At 33.9% G+C, this 13,822-nt stretch overlaps 1 protein-coding gene across 1 annotated transcript; it reads left to right on the top strand.

Moving 5' to 3' along the window:
- The first annotated feature begins 242 nt into the window (after nucleotides 1–242).
- On the top strand, nucleotides 243–3,214 carry LOC116124859 (auxin efflux carrier component 2). Its single transcript, XM_031410617.1, has 6 exons — nucleotides 243–1,544; nucleotides 1,625–1,916; nucleotides 2,002–2,087; nucleotides 2,180–2,337; nucleotides 2,883–2,959; nucleotides 3,066–3,214. Exons 1-6 carry the CDS (start codon nucleotides 311–313, stop codon nucleotides 3,130–3,132), a joined length of 1,914 nt encoding a protein of 637 aa, XP_031266477.1. The 5' UTR covers nucleotides 243–310; the 3' UTR covers nucleotides 3,133–3,214.
- The last annotated feature ends 10,608 nt before the right edge of the window (nucleotides 3,215–13,822 follow it).

Here is a 13,822-nt window from a genome sequence, read left to right on the forward strand (position 1 = left end):
TAATAAAACCTTGCTCTTTGTCATTGTCGAAAACCCATCTGCCATCTGGCACTTATTCATGACAATCCCTTAAACCTCTTGTGTTCATTTTTACCCGGAGTGAAAACTACGTAAGACCTCTTCTATAAAAGAGGACAAACAACCATCCAAAACTTCCCTATGCTCCTATTCTCATTATAGAAACTTAGAATTATAAGCATTCTTTCTTGGACATGCTTCCAACCACAAATTGAGTAGTTATAAACTCAATTCTTTCTCTTTCTCCTCTCTCTTTTGAAGTGTAATCAATTAATTTCTTTGTTATTTAGCCATGATTACTGGTAAGGACATTTACGATGTTCTTGCGGCAATTGTACCCCTATATGTTGCTATGATATTAGCTTATGGGTCAGTCCGTTGGTGGAAAATCTTCACACCAGATCAGTGTTCTGGCATCAACCGTTTTGTTGCTGTGTTTGCCGTTCCATTGCTCTCCTTTCACTTCATTTCCTCAAATGACCCTTATGCCATGAACTACCATTTCATCGCTGCTGATAGTCTTCAAAAGGTTGTCATTCTTGCGGCTCTTTTCCTGTGGCAAGCTTTTACAAAACATGGCAACCTTGAGTGGATGATCACCCTCTTTTCTCTTTCTACACTTCCAAACACTCTTGTGATGGGCATCCCACTTTTGAAAGCTATGTATGGAGATTTCTCTGGGAGTTTAATGGTCCAAATTGTGGTTTTGCAAAGTGTAATTTGGTACACACTCATGCTCTTTATGTTCGAGTACAGAGGAGCAAAGCTACTTATTACTGAGCAGTTCCCTGAGACTGCTGGCTCTATCACTTCTTTCCGGGTTGATTCTGATGTTGTTTCTCTTAATGGACGTGAACCATTGCAGGCCGATGCTGAGATCGGTGATGATGGAAAACTCCACGTGGTGGTGAGAAGATCCGGCGCATCATCAATGGTTTCGTCATTCAATAAGTCTCATGGATTGAATTCTTTAACATCGATGACTCCGCGAGCATCAAATCTTACTGGTGTTGAGATCTATTCAGTACAATCTTCGCGAGAGCCAACACCAAGGGCTTCAAGTTTTAACCAAAACGATTTTTATGCAATGTTTGCAAGTAAAGCCCCGAGTCCAAAGCATGGATACACAAATAGCTTTCAAGGGGGTATTGGTGATGTTTATTCGTTACAATCGTCGAAAGGAGCCACACCCAGGACATCGAATTTCGATGAGGAGATGTTTAAGATTGGGAAGAAAAGGGGAGGAAGAAGTATGAGTGGTGAGTTGTTTAATGGAGGTGTGGTTTCTTCATACCCTCCTCCAAATCCAATGTTTTCGGGAGGTACATCAAAGAAGAAGGAAAGTGGTGGAGGAAGTGGAGCTATGCCTAATAAAGAGCTTCACATGTTTGTGTGGAGCTCAAGTGCATCTCCAGTTTCCGAAGGAAATCTTAGACATGCTGTTAATAGAACTGCATCCACTGACTTGGGAGCCCTGGATTCTTCTAATAAAGCTGCTCTTCAAAATGAAAGTGCTGCTTCTAAAGGTAAGCCACTGATTATGATTTAGTTGTTTTCTTTTAAATATAAAAATTATATTATTTTACAAATGGATATATATATACAGCTATGCACCAGTTAATTGAAAATATGAGTCCTGCAACAAAAGCCAATGGAGATAACAGGGATGTTGAAATAGAGGATGGACATGGATCAAAGTTTCCGGCAAGTGGTTCTCCGTTCAGTAATTGTCAGAAGAAGATTGAAATGGAAGAAGGAGAAGGAGCAAAGAAGCACCAGATGCCTCCTGCAAGTGTAATGACTAGACTCATACTTATTATGGTTTGGAGGAAGCTCATCAGAAATCCCAATACCTATTCAAGTCTTTTAGGTCTCATTTGGTCTCTTATATCATTCAGGTAATTAAAGGATTTGATCCAACAAATTAATTATAGTTTGTACAAGGAATTCCTTCCCAAAGATTTCAATTAAATTTGTTTGCAGGTGGCACATCCAAATGCCGACTATTGTGTCAGGATCCATATCGATATTATCTGATGCAGGTCTGGGATTGGCCATGTTCAGTCTAGGTAATTAAGTGCATTTCTTTGATGACTCGTTAAATTAACTTTTAAAATAATTGATTCATTTATTAATTAGACGTTGGGTTAATAAATAATAGGTTTGTTCATGGCTTTACAACCAAAGATCATAGCTTGTGGAAAATCTGTGGCAACATTTGCAATGGCTGTTAGATTTTTGACAGGCCCCGCCGTGATTGCTGCAACCTCTATCGCTATTGGTCTCCGAGGTGTTCTCCTTCATATTGCGATTGTTCAGGTTGACCATCTTAATGTCATATCCGCTAGCTTAGTTTGTGCTGAAAAATTTATTAATTATTTGATATCAAATAATTATATATGTAGTTTATCAATACAAAAACCAACTTCTACGTGTAAATAATTAATTTCAGCTAAATTATTTATTTTCATGGCGTTAGAATTTAGAAGAGCATTGATTTGTCAAAGCCACTGACTTTTTTACATTTTATTCTGAAACATCATCTCTTTATAACAATCTTAGGATCAATACATAGTCAACCCTTGAAAACCTTAATCCAAGGGCTACTATTACTCCCTTTGTAAAGTGGTATTGCTCTTTATATTAAAGTTCGTTAAGTTTTTCTTTCTTTTTTCTTTTTACTTCTGTCTTCATTAATAAGATCAATCCAATCTTTCCCATTTCATTTATGCTAGTTAATAACATAATTATTGTGCTTTGACAACTCAATAATTTGCAGCATATAGCATGATATATAGGCTTTATTTTTCAATATTCACGTTTAAATGATAAAATAATTTGGTGAATTAATTTTTTCTTGCCAGGCCGCACTTCCCCAAGGTATTGTTCCCTTTGTATTTGCCAAGGAATACAATGTCCATCCAGACATACTTAGCACTGCGTAAGTTAATTTCTTCCTTTTCTAACTTATGTATATGAGAATTATTCTATAATGCAATAAAAATAATAATATGAACCAAAATTTTTGTGCATTTGAATTTATGCAGGGTTATTTTTGGAATGCTGATCGCCTTGCCCATAACAATACTCTATTATGTGCTTCTTGGGGTTTAGCTTGTTCGAAAGCAAAAAAGAGAGAAAATATAGTATTGTAAATCCAAGTGAGGTTTTGGTGGTGGACAATAAACCTACTAAAGACAAAAAAAAAAAAAAAATATGGCATTGGATTCAGTGCAGAGGAGGTATAACTAATTATATGCATGTGAGCATTGGCTCCAATCATTTAGTTATCAATTCCAATTGCTATTAAATTATGTAAGCTAGCTTACCCAATTAGTTAGGTAGGAAATAGATTATTATTAGAGATTAATTAGCAAGCGGAAAGGCTAGATACACATGTATTTTGATCTGTTTTACACTGATATCAATGTAGGCCTTTGCCTTTCTTTGACTCAAGACTTAATTTGTTATGATTTTAGATTTTAGATTTAATTATTCATTTTCCTACTCATAATTTAATTTCCTGTTTATTAATTTACTTGTGAATATCGAGGTTTTTGCCTTACACTTTGAGAGACAAAGGTGTCATTAGCTTGTTTTTATCGTTTATATTTATTTATCAAAAGCTAAATAACTTTTGATTGGGATTGCTTTCGATAAGCTCATAGTAATATGTTTTTTCTTTTTTTCATTGTTTTAGACTAAACAAATATTTGAAAGAATGATTCTCAAACAATCTAATCCACGCCTATTTTTATTTTTTTAAATCAAAGTGAGGGTACATTTCATGCTTGATTAATTATGAACTGAATTAATATTTTAATTATTAGCGTTATCAACATATTTTATGGAGTAATGGAAAGTTAAATTAGCTCTACCTGTAAAAAGACTGTATATTCTTCAAAGAGTAATGCTATAGCCACCGACGGTAGTACACCGAATGACGTGATAAAATCCTGATCGTTTATTAATAGTAAGTTAAAATTAATCAACGGTCAAGATTTTGCCACGTCATTCGATACACAAATTTGGTGCACTATCGTCGGTGGCTGTATAATTTACCATTCTTCAAGAAAAAATAAAATGTTAACACTATGTTTTTGTGTTTTGTAAGTGAAGTAGTGGCGAATATAATTGAAGACAAAACACACCTTTTTGTACATGGTGTATATAAATTAAAATACACCAACAATTAAGCTTTAATTTGTATTATAGAATGCACATGTATCCTTCCATGAGTTCCATCAACTATCATCTCTAACTTGGCCATTCTCTGTCACCATAATCTGTTCGGTGGACACATTCAACGATCTCTGTATGCTCCAAAACCTTATTATATATATATAAGAGTTCAAACACTTGGCCTATATGTAATAATCTTATAAGATTTAGTATAGTTTTACCAATTTGCTAGTTATCTAAACTGTTTATACATTATCGATTTCATATTTACAATTTTCAAAAGTTGATAACTATTACTTCAGTACTGAATGTAAATAATTACTGTAGTCATCAGTCAAATACGAAAATGATAACACAAATCCCATTCACATTTGAACAATAGAACAATATTAAATTCAATTTTTTGACAACATTGGAACAATATTTAAAAAAAACAAAAAAAAAAAAACAATGTTTCTACTCCAAGAAACTTGTTAGAATTTAATTCATTTTTCTAACAAATTACATCTCTGTACAATTATTGATCCAAATGAGTTTCCAAAGCAACTAGATTTGGATCCATAGAATGAAAACAAACTAAAATTCATCTAGAAATTATTAACAATTAAAATATGACAAAAACCCATCAATCATAACCGTTCGGATTGGATCAAAATACAAAACAATGCATGTGTTTCTGTCCAAATTTTGTCATTGAAAATTGGAATATGATAAAGATATTAAATTAATAAGAAGCTTACAAAACAAATAAAAATGATATGATTGATTTATCTGCACTAAGAATAATACTATATATACATCATTCTCATACAACATTTCTCATATAACATTATGTGGCAAGATATGATTAGGTGAAAGTTTAATTTTAACTTTAAATTAATCAATCATATCTTATCACATAATGTTGTATGAGAAATATTATATGAAAATGATGTATATATAATATTACTCCTGCACTAAACTCTATTATTGTAATAGAGTCACGTGGGTAGACAAAAGTGTGTACTTAGTTTTTAAGTTAAAAAGTTTGCACATGAAACTCTTGTAAATTCCTGCTTTCTCTCAGACAACTTTGCAATTTACAAAACTAATTGAAGAATTTCTGTAAACTCAGAAGCCGACACTATACATCCAATGACAGCAAGAACTCGGCGATATGGGGACTGGGGATTTTTTTCTTTTTTAATTATTTCAACATGAGTTCATCTTCCAAGGTTGCCTATATCTAATATTCGAAATTTGCACTGAACTTATTAAAATAAAAAGAAAGTATAATTTTGAAATTATATATTTTCTCCTTATGAATAGTCAACAGATTCCATTATCAATTTCCAACACCACCACCACCAGTACCACCACCACATATTTTCTAAATATTTCTCCCAGTATGAATGAGATCATATGGCAGAGCTGTACATCAAATCGTGCTCAGGTTTTGATGATGATATTATATCAATAATTACATCTTCATAGACTAAAGTGTGCGCTAATAATTCAAAGTGATGGGGCAGGTTTCATTAATAGATTATTCTTCTTGAATTAGAACATTCTATTTTTCTATTTTGATACAGCGTGCTTTATCCTCCGAATTTCTTTTACATTTCCTTTTAGCTCAATTAATTATGAAGTGTAATATGTTATCAAGAATCGTTTGGAGGATCAAAATAAGCCTAAACGTGGAGAGTTAACCTTTTTAATTTTTTAAGGTCATTTTTTAGTTAAATGGGCAAATTAATACTCTTTGTAACGGTTAGTCTTTTCTAGTGCAATGTGTATGCGAATGTGAACAATTTCAAGCAAATAAGTATTGAACAAATATGAAAAAAATTGCACAAATGAAAAAGACAAGGAAAGATAGAATCAAACACAATCTATCTATAGTAGTTCAATACAATCTAGCCTACATTCGCGCCTCTAAGCTATCTCCTTTGGAGTCTTCCTATTATCGACCTTGGTTGATCATCCAACTAAGCAAATCCAATTCAAATAATTTTCCTCCAGGTTCTATTAAACATTTAACACTCAATTGCTTCACAAGGTTCAATTAAACCTTTCTTACACATTAGGACTTACTTTCCTTACTTTGAAAATCATAAATCCCAAGAGTGTAATATACTATTTTACAATATGAGAATATAATGGTTTTTACACCAACACACTCTTAATAGAGTGGATAAACAAGTGTATAGCCCGGAGAAACTCAATCTTCAAAGATACAAGTGTAAGCTGTAGCAAGGGTTTGAATCAGAGTAAGAAAATTACGATTGGAAGCTTTCTAAAATGATTGAACACTTTTGCTATGATGTTTTTGCAAGTTTAGAATGCCAAAAGTTGATTCAATATATAGTTTGGTAAAGTTTATATAGAAAAGACTTAAAAGAGTAACGGTTATGCAAAAATATGTACTTCTAGGTTGCGGCATTCAGTCAACCACATAGCATAATTGGTCGACTAGATGTGACATGGAACTATTTGTTATAACCCCAACCACCAATAGGTCAACCACATGTAACGTTCGATCAACTAAATAGACTATCCAATTGACTAGGTAAACAGAGCATTTTGCAATGCTTCTATCCAATTTGGAAGACCGTTTGGGAGCTTATTTGATTGACCGAATGGGTTAAATTGCAAGATTTTAATACTTTAAAATATTTTAACCATCTAACTTTGAAATATGATAATTTGACCCAAATTTGAAAAATAGTTTAACAAGTTTTTGTGGGGGCAAATGATTAAAAGGCCATATTGGCGTTGAATTTAATTAAAAGGCCATGTAGTTTTTTAGTCTTTACTAAATGGCCTTATTTTTTTATTAAGACAAACTAATAACAATTAAACACTAATCATGGCTTAATTAGGATTAATGAAGTATTGTGTAATTTTTTAAAAATTATAATATGTCCCCAAAAACCTGAAATTCTTGCAAACAAACCCAAACATGACATATTCTTCTTCTTCCTCCTACCATTAACACATACCTCCCCTGGTTGCTGTTTATTCTAAGCTTCATCTACATCTTCTTCTTCCTCTGCATCTTCTTCTTCTTCTTCCTCTACATCTTCTTCTTCTTCTTCCTCTACATCTTCTTCTTCCTCCTTCTTGTACATCTTCTACTTCCCACCATTAACACTATCTTCTTCCTCCGCCATTAACATCTTCTCCGCCACAGATCCGCCTCCTCCTCCTCCTAGCATTTCATCTAGGTATGTGTATCTCCCTTTTCCATTTTATATTTCGATTTACAAAGATTTAATGATGGATTGGGCTTGGGTTATGATTTTGATTTAGTTGTTTAGGTTGTTTGGTTGTGTTTGATGTAATGCAAGTTGAAAGGAGTGAAATTTGTTGAATATTTTCTTGCATTATGGGTAGCTGGGGGTGGTAGCACCGATTGTAAGAGGAGATGACTGAAAATGTGTTCTGGATCTGATGGCTCGCTTAAGCGATCTGGTATGTCGTATAATGTAGTAGATCGCAGATTGCTTAAGCGATCTTCTTTAAGTCTAATATATGGCAGCATATCGCTTAAGCAATCAGGTATATGACATATGATCACTTAAGCGATCAAGCTTATTTATACCAGATTGCATAAGCGATATACTGGATCACTTAAGCGATCCAGTAAGTGATATACTAGATCACTTAAGCGATACACCACATCACTTAAGCGACTCTACAGATGCTTTTTAAAATCAATCATCCCTTAATATATCATGATAAGAAAATAAACTTATACTTAGTGGTTTATAGGTATCATTTGTGGGAAATTAGGATTAATTCGCATGAATTAACTTAATTGTTTCATAAACGCACTTTTCGGGATCATAGGTATTTTTGTTGTGTTTTCAGGGAATAAGGCTCAAAAATAATATTTGGATGAGAGATGATGTTGGCGAGAGAATTTGTGATGACTGGAAACAAACGGATCGAGAATTGGAGTTGAATTGAAGAAGTTATGGACCTTTGAAGTGAAGAGGAGATTCTAGATTACGCTCTAGTTTGAGCATGCCTCAGTGCTTCAACAATAACTTGAGCTGTAGATATTTTATCGAGATAATTCTTAAACTGTTGGAAATCTGATTCAAAGGGCTAAATTTAATATGTTTATCACATCACCAAATTCTCTCGTTATCATGTTCAAAAATCACCATCTCTGGAGTGCTGAAGAATGATATTGCAAGGTTAGTAGAGGAATTGGACCATGTCGCAGCATTGTGCTGCAGCACACTTAGTCTAGAACCAACCATGCTGCAGCACTAAGCCACAACACACTTAGTCCAGAATCAACCATGCCGTAGCACAGTGCCGGGGCACAGTCACGTCAGCTGGAAATTTTTCTTCCGTTTTTTACTAGGGAAATAGGGTTTAAGAGTCTTAAACTAACTAGAATTAAGGAAAACAAAACCCTAACCCTTGTGGGATATAAATAGAAGTCTTTTACCATTATTTTGAGGAATTCTTTGAGAGATAAAAAAGAGAGAACAAAGATATTCAATAACTGAAGAAAAAGGGAGATTAAAGAAGGCTTGGAGAAGAAGAATTGGAGGAGATCATCATCAACTTCATTAATCCAACCAAGTTTCACTAAGTTTTTCTTCTTCTTTGTTATTATTATTTGTTATGAATAATACAATGATGTTCTCATATTTATTCATGAAGAACTAATTCTTTTGTGATTGAGGGTGATTTCAAAACCCTAGACATGTCTTGTGATTAATAAAATTTGCATCCTTTTATCTTTTGATCCCTCTTGGTTATGTGATTGTTTCTCTGAAAACAAGGTCTAACTAGACTTTTCTAATTGTTTAAGTGGCCAATTAAATTGTTAGGATTAATCTATTAATGCCAATTTAGGTTGTTTAGTACATAATCGCTTTATTAACCTAAATAATTAGTGGTAAAGTGTATGCCTGCATACATGGGGGATAATCACTCAAGATAACTAAACCGACCATATGAGTTTAGCCTTGATTCAGTAGGTCTCTCGCAACTTAATTCTTTTATTACTTTGAATCTAGAGATCTTATCCTAGGTTATTTAATAAATAGGGAATTAGGTTATGACCGTGTCTAGTCCAACGACTCAGTAAGGAGAGATGGGACTTATCAACGTTTGGTATTTTCTGAGCTGATATGATCAGGAGGGTAGAAAGTTAAAGCATGTTTTTATTATATGCAATCCGTGTCTAGTGGTGGCGAATAAACCTTTAATCTCATTTATCTCATTGATTTCTCTTTCGTTATTAGTTGCTTGATTTACATTGTTTGCTTTGAGTTTGTTTTTTGTTTTTGTTGAGTTTTTATAATTCGTGACAAACCCCGTTAGAAGTAGATAATTAATTAAGTTCACAAATCCTCTGTGGGAAAGACCCTTACTTGCTCTTTGCTACTACACGACTTTGCATTAGAATTTAGTGAGGTAAAATTAGGTATTGCATTTGCATGCATCATATCAGTTAATAATTTTTGTTTTCTTGCATTATAGGTACTTGGCTATTATTAGACAAGGGACAAGTTGTTTTGGGTGTTGAATATTTTGGTGAGTGGGTGGAGGAAGAAAGTTGCTCGAAGTGAATTAGGAAGAGCAAACAAGTTAAACCACTTGCGGTGAGTACAGAAGTTAATTTTGATGAGTTGATTGATGAAATCATTAGAAGCGGTGGGTTGAGTTGTTGAGGTGGTGATATAGTTGTGAAGCATGTTTTAAATAAATTTTTTAAAACATACGACTCCTGTCATCATAATAAATTTTTCAGCACAATAGCTATATCCTGTAAATGTGTGATGACATTACATTTGTGTTTTGAGAAGCTTGAATAAATCATCCTTTATATCGTATTAAATAAAATTAATTATTTTTAACTTTCATCCATTTAAAATATTATCAAAATAATTGTTGTGTCAAATCAATCAATTTACTGAATTAGTCACGAGTGAGCTGTAAAAAGCAACACCAAGCCCAAGGCTATTGCAATTTTCAATTTCATTTGAACTTTTTCAGTAAAGTAAATCTTCAAAAAGCTTAATATTTTATAGAAGGTTACAGCTGTTGTGCTAAAAAAGTTATTGTGATAACAGGAGCTGTTGTTCATAGTCAAAAAGTTTCTGAAAAATTCAGGCACTCTCTTGGTCTATAGAGTGTAGAGCAGATGGTTGCAGAGTTCAATTTTATATAAATATTATATTTATTTATATATTATTTTCTTGCCAAGAACTAACAAAAATAATAGAATAACAATCGATCATTCAGTTTTATGTACGGTATTGATTGACAAAGGCCGAAGTGTTACTTTCACATTCTATTGAAATGAAAAAAATTATTAATAATAATAAATATTAAATAAAAAAGGACTAACAACAGTAATAGAATAACCGTAGATCATTTAGTTTTATGTACGGAGTTGTAACTCTACAAAACCATCTCCACAAACAATCTTTTGACTAATAATTCAAACTTCGTTTACTCCTTAAAATAACAACTCTTTTTAAAATCAGACTGAAAAGAATCTCAAAAGAGTGTAATATTTATCAATGCTCTGAAAATTTAACCGTCTTCTTTTTCGTCCATATCTCAACTCTGAAGCCATTTTCTTGCTTGAACTCTTAACATCTTTATGTTTCGAAGAAAGAAGAAGAATATATGTTCACTAAGCTTGCATGGTTATCTAGTTCTCTTCTACCCAAATCTCTACCTTTGAATTTGAGAATGATTATGGTAGAGTACAAAGGAAATTAGCCTTGATCGCTTAAGCGACGCGGGATATCGCTTAAGCGATCGTAGCTTATGTATACTGGATCGCTTAAGCGAGATAAGACATTGCTTAAGTGAGCCTATATTTGAGAATGAATTATTCCAAGTACAAAAGGAAATTTGCCTCGATCGCTTAAGCGACGTATGTTATTGCTTAAGTGATCATGACTTATGTATACTAGATTGCTTGAGCGAGAGCCCACATCACTTAAGCAATCCTCAATTTAGAATGATTATTAAGTATAAAGGAAATTAGCCATGATCACTTAAGCGACAAAAGGATATCGCTTAAGCGATCAAGGCTTATGTATACTAGATCGCTTAAGCGAGACAGGACGTCGCTTAAGCGATCTTGTACTTGAGAATGAATTTTCAAGTACAAAAGGAAATTTGCCTTGATCGCTTAAGCGACATGGGTTATTGCTTAAGTGATCACAGCTTATTCATACGAGATCACTTAAGCGAGATCTGAAGTCACTTAAGCGATCTTGTAGTTGAGAATGAATTATTCCAAGTACAAAAGGAATTTGCCTTGATCGCTTAAGCGAGTCAGGTTATCACTTAAGCGATCACAACTTATCATACGAGATCGTTAAGCGATTTTGTAGTTGAGAATGAATTATTCCAAGTACAAAAGCAAGTTTGCCTTGATCGCTTAAGCAACGTGGGAGATCGCTTAAGCGATCAAGGCTTATGTATACTGGATCGCTTAAGTGAGAGAAGACATCGCTTAAGCGATCCTGTACTTGAGAATGAATTTTCCAAGTACAAAAGGAAATTTGCCTTGATCACTTAAGTGACTTAGGTTATCGCTTACGTGATCATGGCTTATGCATACTGGATCGCTAGAGCGAGATATGAAATCGCTTAAGCGATCTTGTAGTTGAGAATGAATTATTCCAAGTACAAAAGGAAATTTGCCTTTATCACTTAAGCGATCAAGGCTTATGTACACCGGATTGCTTAAGCGATCCGTGATTTAGAATGGCTATTAAGTATAAAGGAAATTAGCCATGGTCACTTAAGTGACATGGGATATCGCTTAAGTGATCCAATGTATTTGAGAATGAATTATTCCAAGTACAAAAGGAAATTAACCTTGATCGCTTAAGTGACGTGGTATATCGCTTAAGCGATCACAACTTATGTATACTGATCTCTTAAGCGAGGTATGATATCGTTTAAGCGATCCTGTATTTGAGAAAATTAATGGAGTACAAAAGGAAATTAGCCTTGATCGCTTAAGCAACGTGGTCTATCGCTTAAGCGATGAAGGCTTATGTATACTAGATCGCTTAAGCGAGGCATGACATCGCTTAAGCTATCTTGTATTTGAGAATGAATCAATGTAGAGAACAAAAGGAAATTAGCCAAGATCGCTTAAGCGACGTGGTATATCACTTAAGCGATCACAGTTTATGTGTACTGGGTCGCTTAAGTGAGATACCAAATCGCTTAAGCGATCATGTATTTGAGTGAATTATTACGAGTACAAAGGAAATTTGCCTTGATCGCTTAAGCGACGTGGTTTATCGCTTAAGCAATCATGACTTATGTATACAAGATCTCTTAAGCGACAACCCACATCGCTTAAGCGATCACGGCTTATCGGTACAGGATCGCTTAAGCGAGACATTAAATTGCTTACGCGATCAAGCGAATTTCCTTTTGTAGAATAATCATTGTCAAATATAGGATCGCTTAAGCACTGTTATATATCACTTAAGTGATCTAGTATACATAAGCCATGATTGCTTAAGCGATATCTCGCGTCGCTTAAGCGATCATGCCTAATTTCCTTTGTACTCTACGATAATCATTCTCAAATTCAAGGGTAGAGATTTGGGTATAAGAGAACTAGATAACCATGCAAGCTTAGTGAACATATCTTCTTCTTCTTTCTTCAGAACATAAAGTGTTAAGAGTTTGAGCAAGAAAATGGCTTTAGAGTTGAGATATGGACGAAGAAGAGGACGGTGAAATTTTTAGAGCATTGATAAATATTACACTCTTTTGAGATTCTTCTCGGTCTAATTTTAAAAAGAGTTTTTATTTTAAGGAGTAAACGAAGTTTGAATGACTAGTGAACAAATTGTTTGTGCAGATGGTTTTGCAGAGTTACAACCCCATACATTAATTTAGAATGATCTACGGTTATTCTATTACTGTTGTTAGTCCTTTTTTATTTAATATTTATTTTTATTATTAATTTTTTTCATTTCAATAGAATAAGAAAATAACACTTCGGTCTTTGTCAGTCAGCACCGTACACAAAACTGAATGATCTATAGAAGAATATGCATTTTATTGATAAATAAACATTTATTATAGAGTCAATTTTACAATAATTGATTGGTTCTAGGGCACTTACTTTAACAATCTCCCACTTGCACTATAACCAATCATTCATGTATTTAAATTTGAATGACCTTAAGTGTTTTTCATGCTTCTGCTGTGACAGAGGCTTCGTCAGTGGATCGGTGAGATTGTCATCAGTATGCACTTTACTGATCTATACATCTTTCCTCTTAACCATTTCTCTAATGAGATGAAAACATCTGAGTATGTGTTTGGACTTCTGGTGAGACTATAGATCCTTTGCTTTAGCAATTGCTTTATTGTTGTGACAATAGACACCTATCGGATCAACAATCATGGAAATCACACCAATTGGTGCACAAGGCGCTCTGAATGGAACTACGCTGGGCTAGTGTCAAACAACACCAATTGGTGCACAAGGCGCTCCGGTGATCTCAAGTCTAAGGATCACATGCACCACCATCCGTTAAAGGATTTATTCCATAGACACTGGGATTACCATCCATATGGAATCCTCTGGTGGGTCTATCCAGTGAACTTGCCTCTAATA

Source organism: Pistacia vera, unplaced genomic scaffold, assembly GCF_008641045.1.
Source record: "Pistacia vera cultivar Batoury unplaced genomic scaffold, PisVer_v2 Contig157, whole genome shotgun sequence".
Lineage (NCBI taxonomy): Eukaryota > Viridiplantae > Streptophyta > Magnoliopsida > Sapindales > Anacardiaceae > Pistacia > Pistacia vera.

Coding starts and splice junctions, on each gene's coding strand:
- LOC116124859 (XM_031410617.1), top strand. CDS start 311: ATGATTACTGGTAAGGACATTTACGATGTTCTTGCGGCAATTGTACCC. Junction 2,088..2,179: donor ATTGGCCATGTTCAGTCTAG/GTAATTAAGTGC, acceptor AATAAATAATAG/GTTTGTTCATGGCTTTACAA. Junction 2,338..2,882: donor TTCATATTGCGATTGTTCAG/GTTGACCATCTT, acceptor TTTTCTTGCCAG/GCCGCACTTCCCCAAGGTAT.